This window comes from Thamnophis sirtalis, unplaced genomic scaffold (assembly GCF_051295495.1).
Source record: "Thamnophis sirtalis isolate CommonGarterSnake01/CBP01778 unplaced genomic scaffold, rThaSir2_p1.2 scaffold_9, whole genome shotgun sequence".
NCBI classification, from domain to species: domain Eukaryota; kingdom Metazoa; phylum Chordata; class Lepidosauria; order Squamata; family Natricidae; genus Thamnophis; species Thamnophis sirtalis.
Window position 1 is genome coordinate 35,021,938 of NW_028261389.1, and position 13,962 is coordinate 35,035,899.

The following is a 13,962-nucleotide window of genomic DNA, read 5'->3' on the forward strand; positions in this document are numbered from 1 at the left end:
GAATCTATGGGGCATTGCCAAGAGAAAGATGAGAGACATGAAACCAAACAATGCAGAAGAGCTGAAGGCTGCTATTGAAGATCCTGGTCTTCCATAACACCTCAGCAGTGCCACAGGCTGGTAGCTTCCATGCCACTCCGCATTGAGGCAGTAATTGCTGCAACAGGGCCCAAACCAAGTACTGAGTACATATGCATGCTTATACTTTTCAGAGGTCTGATATTGTTCTATGTACAATCCTTGTTTTATTGATTGCGTGTAATATTCTAATTTTCTGAGATTGTGGATTGGGGTTTTTCATGAACTGTAAGCCATAATCATCACAATTATGGCAAAGTACAGCTTGAACTATCTTGCTTTGCATGTAATGAGTCTTATCTCATATATTAGTTTCACCTTTTAAGTTGCATTACTGAAATAAATGAACTTTTGCACCATAGTCTAATTTTTTGAGTTTCACCTGTATGATGGTTGCAGCATCCCTCTGTCATATGATCACCTTTTACGACCTTCTGATAAGCAAAGGCAATGGGGAAACTAGATTCACTTAACTGTGTTACTAATTTAACAATTACAGTGATTCACCTAACGTGGCAAGAATGTCACTTAACAAATTTCTCACTTTGCAACATAAATTTTGGGCTCGATTGTGATTGTAAATTGAGGACTATACTTTGGTAGAAATGCAATATAAATTTTGAAAATGGAAAATGAAACATAAAGGAAGCAATCTAATTTTGGAAAGATGTATGAAGAAATGAAACATTCTAATAAAGTGCTGGATGGATAAAGTAATTTGAAGATGAATTAACTAAAAATCAAATGGGAAACTAATAATAGCAGAAATAGTTAAAATGGAGTAAAAAGGATTAAAAACTGGACATCTGGAAATGATCAGTTGCATGGCTTTTTGTTCAAATAGCTTACCTCAAATTATAGTAAAACAGTTTAATGAAGTATTGTATAAAGGAGACATCAACAATTGTTTAATAACTGGCAAAACATATCTCATTCAAAATGACCTAGAGAAAGGGACAATACCAGGAAATTATGTTTGCCTACAATGCTTAAACTACTCACAGGCATCCAATATTGTATTAGAAGAAAATAACATCCTTCCACTAGAACAGAATTCGTGGTTGGACATGAAAATGTGAACATTAGGAGAGGGATGTCATCATTAGAAGATCTTCCAGGGTGACTGATTTTCACCCTTATTATTTGTCATTCTATGAAACCACTTTCAATGAGTTGGAGAACATAAATTTGGCTATCAAAAAGGGGAAAACTGTTAATAAAATCCCAAATTTGCTTTATACAAATTATCTGAAGTTTATGGAAAATCAGTAGTTAAAATGCAGTCATTGACAAATGTAGTGAGAATTTTTAGCACAGATACGGTACAATAGTGGAATTTGGCCTAGAGAAATGTGCTATAATAGCAATAAACTAGGGCCAAACTTTGGCCAAATGGTCAAACCAAAAGGAGCCATTAGAATGAAACATACAAGTATCTAGACATTTTACAGTTGGATAACAGCAAACGCTGACAAGTGAAAAATGTGACCAGTTAAAGAAAAAAAAATAGAAAAATTTGTTAAAGACAAAATTGAACAATGGAAAGCCATCAATACCTGGGCTGTAGCTGTTTTACAGTACTGGCAGTGCTTTCAGTCTATTCTGGTAAATCATGGAAAACATTCTTCCTATTAGGAATTGCAGTTGTTTACATTTAACTTTATTGTTGAGAAACTTGACTACTTAATATAGAAAAGTCATGGCAGAACATTTATGAGATAAAAGCCCTTCTAATTTCTCACCCGTCTTTTTTCTTTAAATAATTGATACATAATTCAGAATGGAATAGATTCCTTCAACTATTATCCCAATTCTCTGTCTTTTCTTTGGTTGCACCTGCTGCTTTTTATCTGTTAGACCCCAATCAGAAACTCTACATGAAAAATATTGGCTTTTCTCTCAATCATTACAGCATCAATGTTTAACACTTGGGACAATTTGCTAAAGTTTCATGTTAACTATAACACATACCACAAAATCCCATCCCTTCTCTTATTAGTTTTCTTTGACAGTAGATTTGGAGGTAAAAACTAATCAGCTATACAAACTTAATAATTTGTAGTGAGTTTCATATGCAGTATAAAGAGGGACATGCAAAAAGATAGGAAGTAAGCTGCAGGAAGAACTCTTAGTTCCAGCTGATGCAAAAAACCAAATGTAACAAGCTTGCCTTTAATAACTAAATAAATATGAACATTATATTATAATTACCTGTTTTACTAGCAATCTGTCCTCTGAATTGTTAACTCTTTTCTATTCAGAACCTTTCCCCCTATTCTTGGGTAAAGGAAAATAATAATAATTCCTTAGTAATTATAAATAAAGGAACACAGGAGTTTCTTCTATACTGTAAGGCAGAGCCTGGTATTCTTGAGAAAAGACTTTTATTCCTCTTTATTTATTCCTGATGAACAAATTCTTCAATTTGCACTCTGGGATACAAAGTATGTATTTCAGGTAGGAACTTGAAAATTAATCAGCTTTTCTGAAAACAGTAATTTTTTTACCTGGAATTGCCATCAGTATGAAAATTTAGATGTATAAACTAGTCAGTTTGTTTTTCAGAGTTAAAATTAAAACATTTCCCTTTATAACAAATCTAAAGTTTATTACTTGTTCCATATTAATATTTAATCATTTTAAAATGCTATACCTTTATAGTGTTACAGTGGAATTTTTGTATATAAAATATATCACTGTTAAAATTAAAATATAACTCTTTATAACATTTAAAATGTCATTGATTTGTTTCAAAGTAATATTTAATTCTTTATTAAATGTTAGTAACTTCATACTGTTATAATGGAATTTGTTTTTTATTTTCAGCATCTGGCGAGGACCAAATATAAATTGCACAGATAGTTCAGGATATACTGCTTTACATCATGCAGCTTTGAATGGTCACAAGTAAGTGCTATATTACTATTATGTTGGAATTAGTTTATATTGCATGTTTGTATTGATACTAGGCTGCATAAAGTTATCATATTTTTGTGTTTATGTTGATTTTAGCAGAATACTATTCCAGTTTTGCAGTTGAAGAAGCCTACTGTAGCAGGATCCAATCCAATGGTTACGTAGTAAAGTTCTATATAATGACTTTTTAATGAACAACACACGAATAACGTACAGATATGGACTAGGTTGTTGAATCAGTAAGTTTTTAGATTTTAAACACATTTTTATTAGATTTGACAGGATAGAGCATCTTTGAGACAAAATAGATTTCTAATTTATTTTAATTAGCAGTAAAAAGTCTTATTTATATAAAAATTGATCTCAATAATCTTCAGTTTTACATTGGCATTTTTATATAACCGTCTGCAATGGATAATAGTTAGAAAACACAGCTGTCATTGGAAAAAAATGATTTGTGAGAGCCATTCTTCAACCTAATGGATGGATTGTGCTAGTATGAAGGTGGAGACATTTCAATTTCAATTTCAATTTAATAACATTTGTATGCCGCCCACTCCCTTGGGACTCTGGGCGGCTTACAGACAGATAAAAAAGCATTTAAAAATTAAAAGTAAAAAAATACAATTGTTAAAATTACACACCATCCATTCAGTCTAAGTGGGGCTGGACATTGATCAACAGCCCCAGGCCTGCCGGAACAGCCAGGTCTTAGTGGCTTTACGGAAGGCCGGGAGAGTGGTAAGGGTCCGGATCTCTATGGGTTGATCGTTCCACAGGGCCGGCGCAGCTACGGAGAAGGCCCTCCCCCGGGGGACCACCAGCCGGCATTGTCCGGTCGACGGTACCCGGAGGAGACCCAACCTGTGAGATCTTGTTGGTCGTTGGGAGACATGTGGCAGGAGGCGGTCTCTCAGGTAGCCAGGTCCTAAACCATGTAGGGCTTTAAAAGTAACGACTAGCACCTTGAAGCGCATTCGGAGACCAATAGGGAGCCAGTACAGCTCGCGGAGGATGGGTGTAACATGGGTGTATCTAGGTACACCCCGTATCGCTCGCGCAGCTGCATTCTGGACCAACTGCAGTCTTTGAACACTCTTCAGGGGCAGCCCCATGTAGAGCGCATTACAGTAATCCAGTCTTGAGGTGACGAGGGCATGAGTGACCATTTGAAGTGCCTCCCGGTCCAGGTAGGGCCGCAACTGGTGCACCAGGCGAACCTGGGCAAAAGCCCCCCTGGTCACAGTTGACAGATGGTGTTCTAACGTCAGCTGCGGGTCCAGGAGGACACCCAAATTGCGGACCCTCTCTGAGGGGTGTATAATTTCACCCCCCAGGCTAAGAGGTGGAATGTCTGGACTATCCTTGGGAGGCAACATCAATAGCCACTCGGTCTTGTCATATGATATTGTTATATGATTTCTGGAATTTTGGGTGGCTTCCTAGTAGCTCTTGATACTATTAAGTATTTGTTGTCCTGGACTGATTTTTGTTTAAATATATTTCAACACTACTATTTTGTGATGATTGTTTTTTTGGTGGGTGATTATTAGGTTTCAGCAGCTAGTGTTAGGTGATCTTCCCATTATGATATTTCCTGAAGTACTTCTGGTCTTTTTTCATTATATCTGTGGATTTGCAAATATACTAGAACTGTATCACCCTCTATATTTTCTTATGCACTAGCAGCATAATTGGGAACATTGTCTTGCTCATTTGTTGAGGTGGTTAGTTGTCTTAGAATTTTGCTACTATTTTCAAGACCTCAGCAATTGCTCAGAATCAAGAAAGGAAGCTTTTCAGTGTCTTATTAACCCAAGCAATTGAAATAAAAAATAGGAATTATTTTACAGAAATCTTGTTGACCTCATACATTTATGATAGAATATTACAATAGGGATGCCTCAGTCTTTTTGCTAATCATGTGTTGAAACTGCTGGATTTTCTTTTCTTTTGATAAAGGAAGAATATGCAATATTTCCCAAAACTTCCAATCATTTCCAATCATTATTATTGCTTGTTGTCCTTCCTTATTTTCCAGTTGTTTCTTCTTTTGTTAATGCTTTTTTCTCATGCTAAGTTTGCATCTGATCCTTACTTGCTTCTGGTTTATAAGCCAAAGTGTTCAGAGTTTTCCAACTCTGGGAACATTCTATGAACATTAGCAGAATTAAACTTGATACAGTTGCCATAAATATATCTTCTTACTTGACAGTAATCTTGATAAGTAAACCAGTTGAGTGAGTGATAGTGTGGCTAAACAAGTACGACATTTTGTCTTCAGGCCACCATCTACTCAAAACTGATGACTTTGTTCCCTGGCTATATTCTAGGCTTGGAAAAACAAGATCTTGCATAAGAGTTTGGAACTGAGGAGACTTTTCAGATATCCAGCCTTGTACGTTTAACTATTCTATCACAGGCTTTGCTTTCAGCTCCATTATGAATTTCAACTTTGGTCATCCTTCTGGTACTATCTTCAGTATAAGTAATGCAACGTACGTTGTTAGGCTAACTTACAACAGTGCAGAGAAATTCATTTGTCTGCTTGTAGTCAGAGGCCAAGACTATTTCATTATTCTTCTGTAGTGCTTAATAATGAGGTAAACAAAACAAAAGGAAACAAATTGCATATAAACATGTGTACTAGAATGGACATTTTCTTAATGCCAACATTTTCAGCACTGACAACTTAAATTCCTCTTATAGCAATATTTAAAATGAAATTATTTTGCCATTAGTCCAACTCCATGGGTTTAATTTCAGTTCCCTTCATTAATTCCAGTGCTTGGTAGGATTTCTGCAGTCTTTGAACTTTCACATTTGAATGATGGTCAGCCTATGAAGGAGAAATAAAAATAATAATTGATTGCTTAGCAATTGCCCTCCATTTCTATTGTCTTGATTTGCTCACCCCTTTTGATAGTTCATTCTATTTTTATTTATTTTTGGATTAGAGATCATACTTGTACTTCCCTAGAATCTTACTGTTCATATTATTTAGATTACTAGATTCTGAATTTGGGGGGTGGGACAGGGGCAACATAGCAGGGACAAATGCAACTTTGCTTTTGTTGCTCTCTTCTCAGAGCTGCTTTTCTCATTCTCCTTCTCAGAGCTGGGGCTGAAGTTCTGCAGGCATTGAGAATTGAAGAGATACTGCCCTAGAGTGTACTATGAGTCCTATTCAAGATGTAGGTAAGGCTGGTAAAAGTTGTCATAATTGGGCTGACATTCAGCCATAGACATAAGGTGGCTTCACCTTTATCCAGATTGGTAGCATAGATCACTTTGATCAATCAATTATCTTTGTACTTGTCTCCAAAGGAGTTTACCCAGGAACTGTCACGGGTGTTTCATAATGATATCTGTGATTTAATATTTTGCCATGGTAAATTATTAATAGCAATTTCTGCCATTTGGAGAAAATGAACAGACAAATGAGATGAAAGTAAAACATGATAACTGAGTTCATTCCAAAATGAATCCCTGAAAATTGTGAGATAAAGCAGTACCTTCCCAGATTAGGTCTTTCCTAACGTTTACTTATGAGAATCTTTTAAATCTTATATAGTTAACCTGATTAATCATAACTCCAATTAACTAAATTTATATTCTAGATTTAGTTCTCTGCTGCTAACAGATACTGCTAACAGTACACACTAGAACAGGTGCTTAACCTTAAAATCTGGTTAGGGCAGACTGATCACAGATTTGAACTAAACTATACCAAAAGTATCTAAGCGCCTTGCAAGAAAAGGAACATGAGAGAGAATATTACTGTTTTGAGAGAATCTGATGTCCTTGGAAGTCTAGATTCCATTCCATCCTGTTTCCTGTCTCTCCCCTCAGATTTGTTGCTTGATTATTCAGTTCCTTGTCTTAACCTATACTAAATCTGTTGACTACATTTACAGTTGCTGTTCTAAGATACTGGTAAAGAGAACTTCTTGCTTCCAAAAGATTGTTTTGCCTGAGTTCCTTTATTGCTCAATCGTGGCAAGAATCCAGCCTGCTAGCTTATTGGCTGGTAGCCATCAAGACCAGCACAGAAAAGTAGGTTAAATGTATTTAAAATGTGAGTAGGTGTAAATTCCTATTCATGTAGTAACTGTCACTGCCTGGAATAGAATGGAAAAGAAGAGACTTCTCATTAAGTTCTGCCACCTGCTTCCTTACATATTAAAGCTATCTAGGTGTTGCCATTGTCTGTCTACTGTGATCGTTCTTATCGCCTTTGGAGAATGTCTGTTTATATATCACAATATCATGTGGAACAGCTTCTTCATAAATAATGGATATACTGTAAAGTTCACTTCAATTTTTCCTGCCAGAACATTTTGTTCTGGAATCTGGTATTTTTTTTGCTTCTTCAAGAATAAGCAATGTAATACAATGAATTCCATCCGGTGGTAGACCTGGACCGTTTGAATTCTAGCTACTTAACTATCCTAAAGAAGTTCAGTGTTAATATCCTCTCCTGGGTATAAGGGACGTGAACATTTTCCTATTTTCATGGACATTTCACAGGGTGAGTGTGGCAAGCAATTTAGATATATGTGGCATTATTTATATAGGTAATGCTAAAAAGTATTTATTTCGTTTACTTACAAATATATTCCCTGTAGGGTTTTTTTTTTCTTTTCTGTTTCATGGCAGTCCATCAGAATATATTAAAAATTACTAGTTTTTCCATTTCCTGGAGAAACCTGCATCTTGTCAGTTGTGCTTTTTCTATACCAATATTACATGAATGCAAAGAACTAATTTCAATCAAGCTTCTTAGCAAAGTATTATTCTTAGGCAACTTTCAACTTTCCTGTTCCTTGTGGATCAGTCTGTTTTTGTCTTTTCTGGCTTTCTTTTCAGCCATTGAATCTGCTCAGAGCTATCCATTTATTGCACAGCAATCCTCCTTCTCCTCCCTTCCACCACTCCCTCCCCCCATGACAATACTCCGTGATAGCGTTACTGACAGTCATAGTGTTTAGAAACATGCAAACTTAGAAAACTGACAGCAGAAAAAGATGTAGCGGTCCATCTATGCTCATCTGGATGTTGATTGCTGGTGGCAAGGTGTTTTAGTCTTTTTGTTCCCTTTTTGGCTTGTTAATTCTCTCTTTTGCACAGTATGTAGATGTTGTTTATTCTTTGTGTCTATTGATGGCCCATTTGTGGGAGTGCTTCCAGGAATTCTGTAATGTTTTTGGACTTGGCTTGATCTAGGGTAGCCACAGTTTCCCAACTGAAACTATGCTTAAGTCCGTCTATACGTTGTGACTTCATCAACACTTCACCAAAATGTGCCTGGCCACTCAACCCAACTTGCTGTCAGAAAATATTATGAAAATTCTTTAATTTCACAACATATGAATATAGATTAACATCAGTGCAACAGTTAAGAAGCATACAATACCCCAACCTGGAACTGCCCAAAAGCTAACAGTAAACAGCTCAACCAAAGAACGCCCAAGACCCCTCCCACCAACCATAACAGGGACAGCCTCTAGAATATAAATTGAGGGCAAACCCCACTCCTTACTAGCACTGATGTTACCTAGTTTGGGTTATAATTGTCTCCAAGAAAATAACCAAGCTCAGAAAGTACCAAGAATCCCTTGTTTCAACCATAAACTACAAATGTTCTCCTTTATTGCTAAGCCTAGAATATGGTCTCCTCTTGTTGGGCATTTTACTTACTGTTTTAGAGAGGCATCTTTTAATGCCTCCAACATATCCCTGATCCTGCTTGCAAGTGCAGTTAGAAGGTTCCAGATAAGGTTAGGCATGCTGAATTTGAAATGCTTGACTCCTCCATGATCAGACTGCTTAAATAATATTGCTACCATCTTTTATCTGAATGAACAATATTCAGACTTTTGATGGATTAAGACCAGGATTTCTAAAATGAGTGTTACCATGCAGTGGGTGCTTATCATAGTGCACTGAAAGAAAGAAAAACCTTTTAAGCTATACCCATATAATATTTTTTTGAATTTGTCAAACATGGGAAAATCAGAAGTCCAAGCAGTTCAAATGAATATAAGGTTTATTGCTTATGCTGTTTACAAGAATCTGACAGTAATAGTTAAAGCAAATTGGGGTAAATAAGAGTCAATGGAATTCAAGGTGGGCTGGACTTAGATCTCTTGCGGCATGAAGGAACTCAAGAATGATGTGTTTGACCCCTCCCTCAGGCTGAGCCTGCTCATCTCCTACATAATTATTGTAAATTATTGTTAATTATTGAATGATTGTAAAAGTAACTTCCTTGTCAGAATTCTTGCCATTCACAATAATGCAGTCTGCAGACTCAAATCTTTTCAATAGCCATTCCCATGAGGAAGAAATGTTCTTGTTACATACACCGTTTACCAGTGACATGCAGTGAGGTTTATGGCTGGTGAGGCACTGACACAATTTTTTTTAGACTTGTGGATTTCAACTCCCAGAATTCCACAGCCAGGCATGCTCAGTTCCAATTTAAAGCGACAGCATTTGTTTTTCTCCTTTGCAAAATAAGTTTCCTTCTTTCTTTTTCTTTTTCTTCTCCCTTCCTCTCCTTCCTCCCTCTCTCCCTCCCTCCCCCCTCAAACACACACACACACACACATATACATACACACAAGTTGGATTGGACTATCTCTCCTACCCCCTTCCCTCTCTCACTCAAACAAACTCTCTCTCAAACAAGCACACACACACACACACGCACGCACACACACACACACACACACACACACACACACACACAGAGTTGGACTGGAGGGAGTCAGGAAGACCACAGGAGGAGACAGGAAGCCAGTCAAAGAACCATACTGAAGCACACACACTTTCCCCCATCCCTGGAAGGATCCAGCCCAGCTTCACTGATTACAGGTTTGAAAAGACAATCTGGCTCTGCCTGCAATCAAACTACACTTGGGGAGGGAGAGCACTTCCCTCCAACCTTTGCCCAAAGCCCTGCCCCAGGAGGATGAAGTTTGAATTCCTCCCCCTCCCTCCGACCCACACGTACCTTTTCCAGCTGTTTCAGAGAGGATTTCAACTCTGCTCTTGCCTGTCATCCTGAAAAGAAAAAAAATGTAAAAGGAAAAAGGCAAGAGCTGAGGTCAGGCTGAGCTAGTTGCTGCCAGAGTCACCGTGGATGACTCTGGTTAACTGTTTAAAAAAGCCTCTTAAAAAGCGCCCTCTACAGGAGGAGGCAGGAGAACGACATGCCTCACCTATGTCAGGAATTTTTTGGCTTTTAACCCTTGCTTAACTCTGCTCGAGTGATCATAAAATGTCTAAAGTCAGACTAGATGAGGCACGTCGTTCTCCTGCCTCCTCCTGTAAGAGGGCGCTTTTTTAGAGGCTTTTTTAAACAGTTAAGCAGAGTCATCCACGGTGACTCTGGCAGCAACTAGCTCAGCCTGACCTCAGCTCTCGCCTTTTTCCTTTTACATTTTTTTTTTTTCATGGTGACAGTGGTAAGGTTCTGCCTCCCCTGCCTCCCCTGACTGCACGTCACTGCAGTTTACCATATTGCTTTGCTGAAAACCGAAAAGCTAATGCTCTTTTAGAATTACAAGTAAAATGCCAGAGAAATAACTGGATCAAAATTGGAAAAAAAACATGATGATCATTTCTTTGCAGCCTCTGATTCAAGCTTTGAACCACAGAAAAAGAAAAGTTCAAGTAAAAACAAATTCAAAAGAATTTTCTAGCTGTAGAAAAAGATACAACATTCTAACCAGGAATCTGCACTAGATTTGTGATTTGTATTTCTGTGTCATGCTAAAGTCTACACTTTTTTTATCCATAAGGGTTGACTGAAAACATAAAGGTATTCTTTTCTTTTCTTTTTGCTTCTAGGATATTCTCTAAATCTATAATACTTTGTAATAATCTTAGTAAAGAACATTTACTTTGTAGCAGACTAGTGCCATCTTGTGACCTACATGGAACACTGAATTTTCTTTTTTTGGGAAATTTGGTTTTACCAGTTGAAAAGCTAGTTCTAGTTAACTAGCTAGATAATGAATCATCTGCAAGAAAAGAACCAAGCTTGAATCTGTCTACTCAGTATGATCTAGTAAAAGAAGATTGCTACATTCCCCACATTTGGGAGAATGTCATCTACAATTATCCCTTGCTTGAACCTTCCTAGAGTTGTCATACATATAGGAAACTATTCTCAGGTACAGATGGTCATTGGTTAATGACTACTCATCCAGCAGTGGTTCAAACTTGCACCGGCACTGAACAAATGATATTTATGACTGATCCTCAGAGCTCCATCCATTTCAGCTTCCTTGCAGTCACTTGGTCAACATTTGCAACCTTCTCTGCTGGCTTCCAACAAGCAGATGTGGGAAAGCTGACAGGAGGTCACAAAATGATTGTGTGACATCCACACTAATGGCCTACAGTGATTCACTTACTGGCAATGTTGAGTGCTGGAATTGCTGTTGCAAAATGGTACAGTTATGTGATGCCATGTTTTAAGACCACATCGCTTAGTGATGGCAATTCTAATGGCAACTGGCATCGTTATTTGTATTTGTATTTAGATCATACCCTCCGCGTTATATTTTTGAACTGCTGACTGTTCATGGCTGCTCGGAGAAACATTTGGAGATGCTTGAAGATTCTTCTGCCAAACAGTAACATATCAGGGAGGCATATTATACTTATATAATAATTTTTATGTTTTAATTTTTGTTATTATCAATAAGCTGTTATTCTTAGAAATCGAGTAACATATAACTTGAATGAATGGACTGTAGTGGAATCACTGGTTAAAGTAGAGGGGGCTCCTCTAGGGAGAGTAAAGAGACATTCCAGTTTGGAATTGAGTTGGGAGAGGTAATATCTATGGTCAAGACATATAGTTTTTGTAATATAAGTGATCTACAATAAAATATCTATTTGGGTTATATCCTCAAACCCTCACAGCTTCAACCTTAAACTGTCCACCATGGACCTCAACCCATTCCTAAGAGGTCTGTAAAGGGGCGTGCATAAGCTCACCAGCATGCCTACCGTCACTGTCCTACTGTCCCCATTTATTTGTATTCATTTCCTTTGTTCATGTCCACGTTCATACTTATTTCTGCTATCTGGTACATGTTTGACAAACTAATAAATAAAATAAATAAATGGATGGATCAATGGATGAATATTGGTTTTTCAAAGACTCAGAAATGATTTTGAATGTTTTATTTATCATATTTTATTTGCAATGTGCTCTCTTTTGGTACATGCAATCTTTTTATCTGCTACTGCTCATATGAAATATTTTCAAAATAGAATTTCATAGAGAATCCAATATACTGTAGTTCTTGAAGGAAAAAAGATAGTGAAGAAAAATCCGGTACTTTAAAAGATCAAAGAAAGGGAATCAAAATGTGATTAGGAAATTAGGATCTTGAAAAAAAAGGAGATATATGCAATGAGGAACTAGAGTTGGAATATCAGGGTTGAATCATATGCAGTTTGTCAGCAAGAGATAACCATCAAGAATCAACAATTGTACCAAAAAGGACAAGACAAGAGATAAAACTAGTTTTCAGGGCCAGGGAAGTAGTGAGGAATAAAAAACAGATCAGAATTTATTACTATTACTGAACAATCAAAGAATATAGGAACACACCAAATCTGATAAAAATGATGTTGCTTAGGAGACATAGTTCAACAGGAGCAGGAACTTTTTCTGTAACCTTGCTTGTCCAAGAAGATCCAGTGGCCAGTAATAACATAGGGCAGCCATGCCTTCTGTATGTGATATCCAGAATTCCTAGTAATTACTTATGGCAGGGTGCCCAGCCCCCAGTCTATAGTCCAGTACTGGTCCATGACCTGTTGGGAACCAGTCCACAAAAGCTGTGGGCGCATGCACAAAACCATCCCTTTTCCATCCTCTCATCCTGCTACCATCGCTGCCAGTCTGTGGACCTGGAAAGGTTGGGGATGCTGGGTTATGGTGCCTAATTATAAACAACTACTTGAAATTCAGTGGTTGATGAAACAAAATTCCAGTCTTAGCAATTCTTTCTAGCTAGAGAGATAGTTTAAAGAACATATAAGAGTGACCGTTTTTTTTAACTATTATATGATTGAAGGAAGATAGGAGTTTTAAAATCTTTAACTGTGAACCTCTAATATGAATCATTTCTTCAATTCCTGTGATTTATATTTGTTTTGTAATATGAGATCTAGCCATTAACTAACAACTTCCAAATTAAAGCATGTCTCAAGAGAGTAAACCTTTTATGAATATATAATTTCTAATCTCTTATTCAGTGATGATTTAAAGAGTATGATGATTATAATAGTTATAATCATTTCTAAATTTCTTAAACACATCTGCTTTCTGCTTCTTAGCATTGATGACAGTGTCATAAGAATAATTTTGTGGTTGTTTTGGTATATTTTGTCAGTATGTGCTATAAATTCACAGTTTTGTAAAGGAATCTGTCAATCCTTAGTGCATTTTTAAAATATTTTTCAGGGATGTAGTTATCAAATTACTTCAATATGAAGCATCCACTAATGTGGCAGATAATAAAGGGTATTTTCCTATACACTTGGCTGCTTGGAAAGGAGATGTAGAGATTGTGAAGATTCTTATCCATCATGGGCCATCACATTCCAGAGTGAATGAACAGGTGATATTATTAAATTTATTTGTTTATATCTTCAGCAAACACAAGTAAGTATCCTTTTGTTCTTACAGAAATATGACTGGATTCATATGAAGTTCCTTCACGGCAAAGAATTATTTATCTGGGTAAGGGTTATATGGATGAGAGGTTTTATACAATATAGAACAATTTTGCAAACATCTGACATCAAAATAGATTTTTTTTGGTAATTACTATGATATTGTATTTAGTTCAGTCTTCTTTTTTAGCAGATCTTATTTTATCATTGAGATAATAAAAATAATATTTGAAACAAGTGCTATTGGTTTTTATAGGTTAC

At 36.7% G+C, this 13,962-nt stretch overlaps 1 protein-coding gene across 10 annotated transcripts in view; it reads left to right on the plus strand.

The window, feature by feature from the left end:
- The window catches only part of ANKS1B (ankyrin repeat and sterile alpha motif domain containing 1B), a 286,081-nt gene that overhangs the window by 12,621 nt on the left and 259,498 nt on the right, over positions 1 to 13,962 (plus strand). For all 10 annotated transcript variants that reach the window (XM_087723307.1, XM_087723309.1, XM_087723308.1 and 7 more), the window contains exons 2-3: positions 2,905 to 2,985; positions 13,490 to 13,646. In XM_087723307.1, the coding sequence (XP_087579433.1) occupies positions 2,905 to 2,985; positions 13,490 to 13,646 (238 nt within the window). The remainder of the gene's footprint in view (positions 1 to 2,904; positions 2,986 to 13,489; positions 13,647 to 13,962) is intronic.